Source organism: Urocitellus parryii, chromosome 15 (assembly GCF_045843805.1).
Source record: "Urocitellus parryii isolate mUroPar1 chromosome 15, mUroPar1.hap1, whole genome shotgun sequence".
Taxonomy (NCBI): Eukaryota; Metazoa; Chordata; class Mammalia; order Rodentia; family Sciuridae; genus Urocitellus; species Urocitellus parryii.
In genome coordinates, this window is record NC_135545.1 from 47,989,940 (window position 1) to 48,002,027 (window position 12,088).

The 12,088-nt window shown below is 38.1% G+C and overlaps 1 protein-coding gene across 2 annotated transcripts in view; it reads right to left on the reverse strand.

The window, feature by feature from the left end:
* The window catches only part of Glg1 (golgi glycoprotein 1), a 117,032-nt gene that overhangs the window by 28,607 nt on the left and 76,337 nt on the right, over window positions 1-12,088 (reverse strand). For both annotated transcript variants that reach the window (XM_077793392.1, XM_026399295.2), the window contains exons 5-10: window positions 11,054-11,257; window positions 10,085-10,156; window positions 9,001-9,184; window positions 7,245-7,459; window positions 2,589-2,710; window positions 986-1,087 (exon numbers count right to left, since the gene is read on the reverse strand). In XM_077793392.1, the coding sequence (XP_077649518.1) occupies window positions 986-1,087; window positions 2,589-2,710; window positions 7,245-7,459; window positions 9,001-9,184; window positions 10,085-10,156; window positions 11,054-11,257 (899 nt within the window). The remainder of the gene's footprint in view (window positions 1-985; window positions 1,088-2,588; window positions 2,711-7,244; window positions 7,460-9,000; window positions 9,185-10,084; window positions 10,157-11,053; window positions 11,258-12,088) is intronic.

Genomic DNA, 12,088 nt, shown 5'->3' on the forward strand with positions numbered 1-12,088 from the left:
AGTGTTGATTCTTTCCACATTATATTGTTAACTGTGAGGAAGGGTTACATAATGGGAAGAGAGAAGCTAATATTTAAGAAGACACTTTTAAGACTATGAAGTAATTTTTTGATCATGGGGGAAAGAATAAAGAGGGGAAACCATAGTTTTGATCAAGGGGGCATACTCAGTACTCTTGGTTATTTCAGTTCTGAGGGCCTGAGGAAGCACAGGGCAGTTACCACCCAGCTTTCTGCAGTCCTTTCCTGAGTTAATTTGAAGGGATAGAAATAAAAACATATTGGATCTTCAAGTAATTTCTATTAAAACACTGAAGGCAAAATGTAGTCACCAGAAAAGGCTAATGACCACAATACAGTAGCTTAAACGACTGAATCAGGAAGCACCTAAACTTACAAAGTAGTGTGACCCAGTACAGGTGGCTATGGAAGTGGGAAAGAAATCAAAACATGGAAGAAGGATGGAAATGCAGCCAATAAACCACAATGATTCTAACTATAACAGAGATCCTTCTCCTATGTCAGCCCCACCCCCCCTTTTTTTTTGCTAACAGGATGAGAAGGGAATTAAAGAATCAGGTTGTCATCTCTCAAGATAGAATAAATTCAATAACTTTAAACAGTAAAGAAATAAAAACAAATTCCCATACCCAGTGTAAATCAATAGACACAAATGCATTATCATCTTCCTAATGTCATATCTGAAGATGGTTTTGTTGACCCCACAGATGCCAGAGTTCTTTCTAGATAGTGTTTGTGGTATCAGAACCATTCTGACCCTGATTTCCAAAGTAGTGGTGCACAGGGATGCTTGGTACAGACTGTACAAGGCCCTAGTTTCAAAGCCCAGCACTAAATCCCCCCCCCCCCACACACACACTCTCTCTCTCTCTCTCTCTCTCTCTCTCTCTCTCTCTCTCTCTCTCTCTCTCTGACAACACAAAGAACAGGTTAAATCAGTGCCTTACATTGTTCAAAATACTCACTTCCAATCCCGAGAGATAAAATACTGCAGCTCTAAGAGTCGGTGTTCACAATCTTCCACCATTTTCTCTGTGTATAAATGTTCCATCAGGCATGAAAGGATCCTAACCATAAAGAAGGTAAAATTGTAACAAGAGAAGAGCTCTGACTACAGTTTCCGAACTCTCACTTCAATATAATATTTCCTTGGTCAGTAGAAAAAGCCCTTCAGCTATTTTCCTACAGCAATTGGATTTATTTTTCTTAGAATCATACAAATCAATTCAGCCTGATAGCAATTACATCTTTTATCAACATCAGAGCCATTCAGCACTTAGAACCTGGTGTACATAAGATCTGTGCTACTTTATTTTTAACTATTTATTATGAAAAATTTCCAATTCACAGAAGTAGAGAATGATATACTGGTCACTTTAACCTCCTCACAGAGTGGCCAAGTTCATTTTAACTCTATTCCCCCTGCTGATATTTTAAAGAAAATCTGAGATAGCAAATCATTTCATTCATTCAATTCAGAAGGTTTCTCGAAAATATCAAAATACCATAGTGACCTTACCAAGAAATAAAAAATCTTTAATATCACGTAATATCCTGATCATTTTCAGATTTTCCCAATTACCTCATATATATATTTTTCTAACCTTTATTTTGTTTATTTATTTTTATGTGGTGCTGAGGATCGAACTCAGGGCCTCACGTGTGCTTTACTACTGAGCCACAACCCCAGCCCCATATCTCATATCTTTTTACACGTTTGTTCATATTAGGACCCAGCAAAGGCCCACACGTTGCATTCAACTGAAAAATGTCTTAAATCTCTGAATCCATAGCAGTTCCCTTTCTTCCTCCTCCTCTCTGGCGCCCTTTTTGGTTGATGCATTTATCTTTATATTGCTAAATATTCTTATTAAGCAATAAGGAATTTTCACACAGCAGATTCAAGATAAACCGGGATTCTCTTCACTTTATTGCTAGGTACTATTAGCTACAAGCTATAAAGATTTTTGCAGAATGGAAAACCTGTTCTTACTTGCAACCTGGTTTTGAGAACAGTTTTCACATCATATAGAAGAAAACTAATGCAAGAGAATAAAATGCTTTTCTATAACATTTATTCAGCTTTCCTAGATCTTAGATGCAACTCTAGTGTTCATTCTGCCATGACTACATGCTCCTACTACCACATTTGTTTTGTTTCAATTACAATGAACTGCTTTCTGATAATTATCAAGTAGCCAATGTGTGCAATGAGTCAATATATAAATAGGATGAAAAGTACAGAGTTTCAGTGTATGTATCACTTTATCTTGAATATTTTTTTCTCTCATTTTCATCAGCATTATAGTTGCTCAGTGGCCTAACAGGCCCATGCACTCTCAGTCATTGTCAACAAGCATCATCATGGTACTGTTTCTAAGTGTCTCTTCTACATGGAGGAGGCAGATCAGAAGTCTGAATTCCAAGTTTTAGCAAAAGTCTGTATGTGTTCCTACTCCACAAAATTTTAGTCAAGATGTTAAATCACACAAACGTCATTTGAGGAAAAGTTCCCTGTGCTGCCAAGTAAAATGCAATATGGATGAACACACAAATAAGATAACCTACATTGGGTCTCCAGATCGTATGTGTTTGCAGGCTGTTTGTATTACAGATTCACAAGCTTCATTCAAAGCTCGATCAATGCGGTAATCTGCACCAGGGTCTGTCTCCTGAATCAGTGTTTGCAGCTGGATTTAAAAAAAAAGAAGATCAAGAAGGAAGAAAGAAAGTCACCTAGGCACCAGAGAATAGCAGTGTCATCCCATCATACAATGATTTCTCAGTCTAGTACATCACAACGTACTTTAACAAAGTACTACACTTGTCACAGGCCAAGCTCAAGAACTTCTGCCAAATACTTTTCAACTGTTTTGTCCACCTTGATCCAAGTTTTTCTGTTCAAGTCATTGTGAAAATGGCTTTATCTACTGCTTCCAAACCATCTGCATAAGAACACATCTTGGGCTGGGGATGTGGTTCAGCGGTAGCGCGCTCGCCTGACACGCGTGCGGCCCGGGTTCGATCCCCAGCACCACATACCAACAAAGATGTTGTGTCTGCCGAGAATTAAAAAAATAAATAAATATTAAAAAAAAAAAAAAGAACACATCTTTATAATGTGACCTGAAGGCTACTTCTCCCTCCTTATGTGCTCACTTGTTATCAGATTACTAAACCTCTTGGGCCAAGCCAGAGTTGAGCGGAGGAGAGTAATGAGAAGACATATCTAGTTACAGACCTAATTCAGTCCTAAAATGAATTTAGAATTTGCTGGAATCATATTGGTATTAAAACTAGTATACTTCTGGGTATGGTGCTACACACCTATAATCCCAGTTACTGGAGGTGTTGAGGCAGGAGGACTGTAGCTGAGTGGTATAACACTTGCGTAGCATGGCTCAAGGCCTTGATATGGGAGATTGAACCCAGGTATGCTTCATGAGACAGAGTTTCATGAAGTTGCTTAAGGCCTTGCTATGTTGCTGAGGCTAGCCTTGAATTTACAATCCTCCTGCCTCATCATCCTGAGCCATTGGAATTACAGGGTGTGCCACCTCACCTGGATGAATATGATATTCTTTATCATCTACTTTTGCTTGGTTCATCCTTTGCCATGGAATAAATTCAATGCAGAAGAAGGTAGTTGAGGCACAGAGGAAAAAAACTCCAAAACAAGGACCAGAAGACATGAATTCTATCAATGGCTCTGGCTCTGCTCAATATTAGCTTTGAGAACATGTTCAAGTTGATTAATCTCCAAGTTTTGGTTTCCTTTAGCTGCAGAATATAAGAAATTATACTATCTGGGAAAAGAATGGGTACATTGCAAAGCATTTTATAGACATAAAAGATCATTTTACTACAGATGGGTGACATATGGTGTTTGGGGAGGTGATCTTTTTTTTTTTTTTTTTTAATATTTATTTTTTAGTTCTCGGCGGACACAACATCTTTGTTGGTATGTGGTGCTGAGGATCGAACCCGGGCCGCACGCATGCCAGGCAATTGCGCTACCACTTGAGCCACATCCCCAGCCCCAAGGGGAGGTGATCTTAAATAAGAGAAAAAAAAATTTGAAAACTACAATTCTTATTGGTTTAAGTTATCTTTTTCCAAGTAAAAGAACTGGAGGCCTTTTTGTGTCATTGACTTACCCTCTCTAGGACCTTTTTCTGATCTGTTATCCTCTGACCTGCAATCCCATAGGATTGATATCATCTGATAAATCCCTATTTATCAGAGATTGCAGATCAAAGGAAATGAAGAAAAAACCCTATTCTATTATGTTAAAAGAAGTCAATAATCAAGAGAGAAACATGAAAGATTTCCTGAATTCTGTAATGGAAGTTATCAATTCTTGATGACAATTTGGAAAACATAAAAAAGACCACGATTAGTTGATGACAGCAAATCTATTCCAACCCCTGACATGCTTACGAAAACCTGGAAAAAGCTTTGGAGAAATGAATAGTCTACAGATAAACTGGACAGTCACTTTTGATCTGGAAGAGGCTCGCCTAAACTCATATAGCCAGGCCTGAAGGGAAGTTAATAGTTCATGACTGGGTGTGGTGGCACTCCCCTATAATCCCAGTGGCTTGGGAGGCTGAGGCATGAGAATCCACAGTTCAAAGCCAGACTCAGCAACAGTGAAGCGCTAAGCAACTCAGTGAGCCCTACGTGTATGTGGCTCAATGGTCAAGTGCCCCTGAATTCAATCCTCAGTACCCCCCCAAAAAAGATAATAATTATCCTTATGCTTTACAGTTTACTACTTGCTGAGCTATTACTAAATCAGTCCAAGCAGAGAGGAGTGAAAAATAATGGTTAACCACAGACAGGTATTGATGTCAAGGAAGAAAAGTCTGAAAATAAATTGCTTCAAAATATTACTCTGTTTGATTGAGAATGGATAATGCAGGGGAAGACTACAAAATTTTCTTTCTTTGAAGAAATATCTTCAGTTTTTTGTGAGAAAAAATAAAAAATAAAGTATTTCTTTTCTACTTGCCAAGTCTTCATGTGGGCAAAACCCCAGAGCTCGCTATTTGAGGCTACCCTCTAGGTTTGGAAAGCGCTTTCTTCTGAGCACAAAGGCTGCCATGGGCGGTACTTATTTATCTTTCAAGTTGAGTCACTAGTTTTTTCAACAGGCTAAATTCCAAAAAGCCCTGGGGGTGAACTAGATGCCTGAAAATAAAGTTAAATCAGTCTATTTTCTTTTTTTCTGTACACTTCACTACAGGTCTAGGCTGAGTAAAAAGACAGGCTTACTTCTGACTTCCCTCCACAACTTTCTGTTCTGAGTTAAGGATGAAGGGCAAATAAAGGCTGTCTCCCAATACATTTTTTTAAATACTTTTATTTTATTTATTTTTATGTGGTGCTAAGGATCGAACCCAGGGCCTTGCACGTGCGAGGCGAGCGCTCTGCCACTGAGCCACATCCCCAGCCCCCAATTCATTCTTGATTTGGGGCCCAGGCACATTTATTGGCACAGAGGTTTCCTAGGGCAATCACCAGCAAGAACTGCTCCTAAGGAACTACATAGTGACAAACTCAAACCACAGCAGATTCTAGAAGCTATTCTTCTAGCTGGGCCTGGGATTTTTTTATTCATTCATTGATTCATTCACTGGTACTGAGGATTAAACCTAGGGATGCTTAGCCACTGAGCCACATCCCCAAACCGCTCCCCTTTTTAAATATTTTTTTTTAGTTGTAGCTGGACATAATATCTTTATTTTTGTTTGTTTATTTTTATGTGGTACTGAGGATCGAACCCAGGGCCTCACACGAGAGGCAAGTGCTCTACCACTGAGCTACAACCCCAGTCCCTCCCTAGCCCTTTTTTTTTTTTTTGAATTGCTTAGGGCCTCATTAAGTTGCTGAGGCTGGCCTTGACCTTGCAATCCTCTTTCTCAGCCTCCAAAGTCACTGGTATTACAGATGTGTGCCACCACGCTGGGCTGGGTCTGGTATTCTAGAAGAGGCTACATTTGTCTATTTTTTCTACCATGGGATGTTCACATACAACTATGCACACTTCTGTCTGATGAAACTTTATTCCATGTCTAAATCTATGTTTCAGTCGGTAAAATTTTGCTTCCAACTATAAAATTCTGAATTTTTTACATGATTAGCAGGAAAATAAAATTCAAGTAATACTTAGTTTTTAATAAAAATTTCAGTTATAAAATAAAAGGTTAATTGTAGTTTTCTAAAGTTTCATTTAGGATAAAGCCTCAACTTTCTACTTTAGGATATCTAAAATATCCTTGTGCTTTCAAAAGGAAAGTTCATTGTAGAGAGTACTACTATTTTATTTGGTATTTTAAACTATTCAAAGACTAGTATCTAGTTAAAAAAAAAAAAACAAATACAACAGTAATAAAACAGATACAATATACTGAAATGTTTTAACTACATCAAGTATCTCATTTGTAGTAACTCAATTTTTTATTAAGTTGGATTAAACAAAAGTGTGTGAATTCTTCCAATTAGCTTTATAGAATCCACTGTAAAATTTGGGGGTGGCAAAAGGAGAACCTTCTACTCACAGTGCCCTAGTCAAATAAGAAAAGGTGGTGTGGGCTGGGGCTATAGCTCAGTGGAAGAGCGGCTTGCCTGGCATGTGCGAGGCCTGAGTTTGACGGTTAGTAACATACACAGATAAAATAAAGGTAACTGTCCATCTATAACTACAAAAAAAAAAAAAAAAAAAAAACTTAAAGAGAAAATGGTGCAATTTTGAAAATAACATGCTTTCTTGATACTTTAGGCCATGCTGCATATCAGTAATAAAAAGACACTCTTAGAAGTTTCAGCTCATGTCAATTCACTTTCACATTCGGCTCAATAAAATGTATGGAGAGGTTAAAGCCCTTTATTGATTCATCAGAACCTGGTTCAACGAGTTCAGTAAATTTAGTAGAGCATGTGATGACCCTTTCTTTAGAAACTATAGTAAACAATGCATTTTCTTTATAGTATATTGCTCTTTTTGTTGATTATGAGCTCTAACTTTTATTCTGCAAGGAAATTCCATTTTCCTATTAATAAATGCTCAAAGAAACCAGATTCTGTCTGGTCCTTAGTACCTAATGTTCCACTGTGATGACAGAAATGATAGAGAAAAAGCAAGCTGGGACAGTGTCAGGGCGAGGCCAATTAGCTAATAAAATGTGACAGTCAAGGTGGCAGTAGAAGAAATTTCCTTACCGCCTGCTGGCAGTTCATTCCAAGGTTCCCCTTCTCCCCCCGAACAACTTTCATTAGACAGTGCAGGGTTCGCCCTTTCCGATGTAATCCAGAACAGTGGTGCTCAATCTCTCCTCGACAGCTCAGGATGATCTCAGGGCTCAAAGAGAAGTCTTCCATCAGCATGCGTCGGTAATCTAACATCTCCCCTTGGCACTCACTGCTGACTTGTCGCCCTAAATTAGGATCAGAAATCACCACATATTAATTATATGATTCTGGGGCTGGAGTTGTAGCTCAGGGGTAGAGCGCTTGCCTCGAATGTGTGAGGCACTGGGTTTGATCCTCGGCACCACATAAAAATAAATAAAATAAAGGCTTTTTTTTTTTTTAAATTAGGGGCTGGGGTTGTGGCTTAGTGGAAGAGTGCTTGCCTAGCATGTGCAAGGCCCTGGGTTCAATCCTCAGCACCACATTAAAAAATAAGTAAAATAAAATACAGGTATTGTGTCCAACTACAACTAAAATAAATAAATAAATTGTGTTTCTGGGCTAGGGTTGTGGCTCAGTGATAGAGCGCTTGTCTCGCCTGCGTAAGGCACTGAGTTCCATCCTAAGCACCGTATAAATAAATAAAGTATTGTGCCCATCTACAAGTTAAAAAAAAGTCTTAAAAAAAAAATTGTTTCTGTCTAGAACAGGCCAGTCATACAATATCCAGACTGAAAAGTTTAGGACTCAGCAAAAGCTTTAGCAGCATAAAGCGCATGGAGACTCCAGAAACTCAGGTTTATTCTGCCAGTATTCTTTATCACACACATGTATTTCCTAAACTAATAATGCAAATGCTCTGCCAAAGGAAATATGTAGGTTGTTTTTTTCTTGGTGTTGGGGACTGAACTCGGGACCATATCCGTATTAGCACATGCTCAACCACTGACAGAGATTATCAAAGAGTTTTATCAATAAGAGAACCGTTAGGGGTATAAATGAAAGCTAAAAAACAATCCTCATTGGCTTACACAGTTAAAGCTTGTACAAAAGACTATACTGTAAATATTCACTCTAGCCATCACCACCCTTGCTTTATTGTGCTGTAAATGCCATTGGGAAAATGTAAGAGAGATTTAAAAAAAAAACTGGGGCTGGGGATGTGGCTCAAGCGGTAGCGCGCTCGCCTGGCATGCCTGCGGCCCGGGTTCGATCCTCAGCACCACATACAAACAAAGATGTTGCGTCCGCCAAGAACTAAAAAATAAATATTAAAAATTTCTCTCTCTCTCTCTCTCTCTTTAAAAAAAAAAAAAAAAAACCAACACAAAACAAAAAAAACATAAAAATGGCCACCCAGACAGTTAGTTTAGTGATATAGCCATAACTTGAAGTCAAGTATCTCTGACCCAGAGCTCACACACGAAATATTTATGTTACCCTAATCCTCCTAAAAATGCTACACAATATGTGTTTAAAAATTAATACTGGCAGGGTGCAGTGGTACATGCCTGTAACCCCAGCAACTTGGGAGTCTGATCAGCAAAAGCAAGGCCCTAAGCAACTCAGTGAGACCCTCTCTCTAAATAAAAATTAAAAATAGGGCTAGGGATGTGGCTCAGTGGTGGAGTGTCCCTGAGTTCAATCCCCGGTACCAAAAAAAAAAAAAAAGAATACTAGGAAACAAGAAGCTTTAGAATACAAATCTGAACAAGGTATACAAATATAATTTTTTGCATTTGCATTATTAATTATTAAAAAGGGATAAAAAGAAATGAATTCTTACCTCTGTGTACAGCTGACTCTAGGCACATTAGAAGGTAGGAGAGCCTGGCTTCCCGGGACCGAGGAAGGTTTTCCACATTGCACCGATATTTCTTCAAGTCGCTCTTACAGGATTTGGCCAATGAATAACTGACTTTATAATCCTGGGCAATCAGCTTTTGTCGGGTTGTCAGTGCTTCTCGACACTGAAGAAAGAACACAGCAAGAGAGCTGTAAGACCACTCACGCTGTTCACAAGAATTTCTGAGACAAGCATGGAGACTCACAGGCAAGCATATATAATATCTGTAGTCTAAAATGCTGGTCTTTACATTTGGTTAAAATTTAGCACAGGTAAGTGAAACCAGTGTGACATAAGGCAGGAGTAAATGGGTAGGCATTCATTCCAAGACAAAACAGTAATAAGAATGTTTAATGAGATATTACTAAAAAATTAAAAAGCTGTTTACCTGTGAGGCACATTTATATAATATTTCACATTATTTTTTTTTACATTATTTAAATATTGTAACTAACCTAGAGTGATTTAGAGCATACAGAGAATGTGCCCCGTTATATGCAAACATTATGCCTGTTTACATAAAGGACTTGAGCATCCTTAGATTTTGGTATCTTCAGGGGTCCTGGAACTAACCCTCCTGTGGAAACTGTGAGGCAACTATATAAAGGGTTTGTGAAAGCTTTTAAGAAATTAATAGCTGGGTGTGGTGGGACATGCCTATAATCCCAGCAGCTTGAGAGGCTGAGGCAGGAGGACTACAAGCTTGAGGCCAGCCTTAACAACTAAGAGAGGTCCTCATCTACCTAGAGAGACTCTGTTTCAAAATTAAAATTAAAAAAGGGTTGCAGGGCCTGGGGCTCAGAGGCAGAGCGCTCGCCTGGCATGCATGAGGCCTTGGGTTCGATCCTCAGCACCACATAAAATAAAATAAAGTTATTGTGTCTACCTAATATTTATTAAAAAAATAAATATTAAAAGGGGAGGGGATTGTAGATGTGCCTCAGTGTTAAGCACCCCTGGGTTTGATCTCTGGTACAAAAAAAAAAAAGAAAAAGAAATTAATAAAGTTGTTCCAAATTAATACCTTTTCACTCATGGATTCTTCAAATTTATGGTTAAAGAGGCACTTATACACTCTGCCTTCACCAGCTTGTGTCTGTAAGATAAAACACACACGTTGTTGTTATTATTACTATTAGCTAAGTAACTACTAAGGAACTGTGCATCATCTACGATCTCATATAAAACTTTCTAGAAAATACAGTTAGAGAACAAAGAGAAGTGTCAAATAAATCTCCTTTCTTACAACTTTTAGCATCAATAAAACAATCAGGGCTACAGATATAGCTCAGTTGGTAGAGTGCCTGCCTCCCATGCATAAGGCCCTGGGTTTAATCCCTAGCACCAACAGAAACTCTTCAGAGGCTCTGAAAGTTAATGTGTTAATCCAAAACAGCAGGCAGAGAGGAAGTATATACAAGTCACTCTCAGTCTTTCGATGTGAGAATGTAGACTATAAAGTGTCAGAAAGTTGTCTATAGGATATAGGGGCACAGCTCAGTGACATAGAGCACTTGCCCCCCATACTCAAAGCCTCCGGTTCAATCCCAAGCACGGGGGCGGGGGGGGGAGGGGAGTTGTCTAAAGGGTCATCAGGTAGTAATCAAGAATTTGGCTTTTAAAGTAGGTACTAGCCCAAGCCATGTAAATATGCATGTGTCAGTTTTAACCATATAATAAATGTGAACAGAATTCCGCAATAAAATAAAATTTCTACAGATAAAATAGACAGAAGAATTGAAATTGATAAGTGAGACAAAGTAGAAAAAATAATGTGTGGAGACTATTAGAAGCCAACTGTTAACAAGATGATAAATCATCTAGGCTGAGCATCCAACAGTGTTTTCTGTTATCCTAGAACTGACTCCATCTCTCATTTCTATGGCTTTTCTGCATCTGAGGGTTTGTTGTGGTTTATTTTATTTTGGAATACAGTATTAAAGATATTTAAAAAGAAAAGGAAGAAAGAAGAACAGCTTCTAGGCTGACTCACATTTTCACAAAAACGCTCCCGATCATCTCTGCAAGCAAAATACAAATGCCGGTCTAAATGAAAGTCATCCGAGGACAGCTCAGCCACCCGGAGAATGGCTTTCTTACAGAGTTCAGAGACTTGAATCTTGGGTTCCTTTTCTTCTGCTTCCTTCACCAGGCCTTTCTCCAAGCATGATACCACCTCACCTTGAGAATGTGCATCCTAAAATAGGAAGGATACTAATGTATATATAATACTAATAAACATCATTTAGTTAAAAGAAAAAAATGTAACAAAACCCCAACATGGTTAAATTATTAATATTCTGAGAAATCAAGTGGGAATCTACCACATTAATGCAAGTTTAAAAAAAAAAAAGCCCTTAGAATATATATGTTATATGCTACAAATGGAAAAATACATTCTGGAAATTTTAAGAACAGGTTAGCACTAGAATTTAAAGGTTAAATGTCAGAAAATTCTCAAGAAATATCAGCCCAATGATCTGGTTCATGTTAATATTGAAACACCACTGCAGAAATCTCTGTAAATTAACCTCTAAAAGTCAGATTATTTCCCAAATAATAGTGCTTCTCATCAAGTTAAAAAACAAGAAACTAGGCTGGGGACGTAACGCAGTGGCACAGCATGTGTTATCAAATGCAAGGTCCTGGGTTGGATCACCAGGACCAAAACCCACCCCAAACCCAAAACAAACAACAAAATCCATTAAAGAAAGATGTTATAAGACCCTCTGTCTCCAATATGTACCAACTGTAGTGTAATACTCACTTTGATGTTTTGGATTTATCTTAACGTGATTTAACACAATAACCATGGTTTATACAAACTGACTCTGAATTTTCCTAAGATCATCCAATTATCTTTAATTATATATTGTATCACCCTACAGCTACCACAAGTATTCATTCATCCAAAATAGAAGAAACTTCCCTACCTAGATATTTTTTATTCAAGATTCAAATCTTCTATAGTTATAATATATGCTACAACTTGAGAGGTATAACCATTGATATAGGTAAACTAAAACAG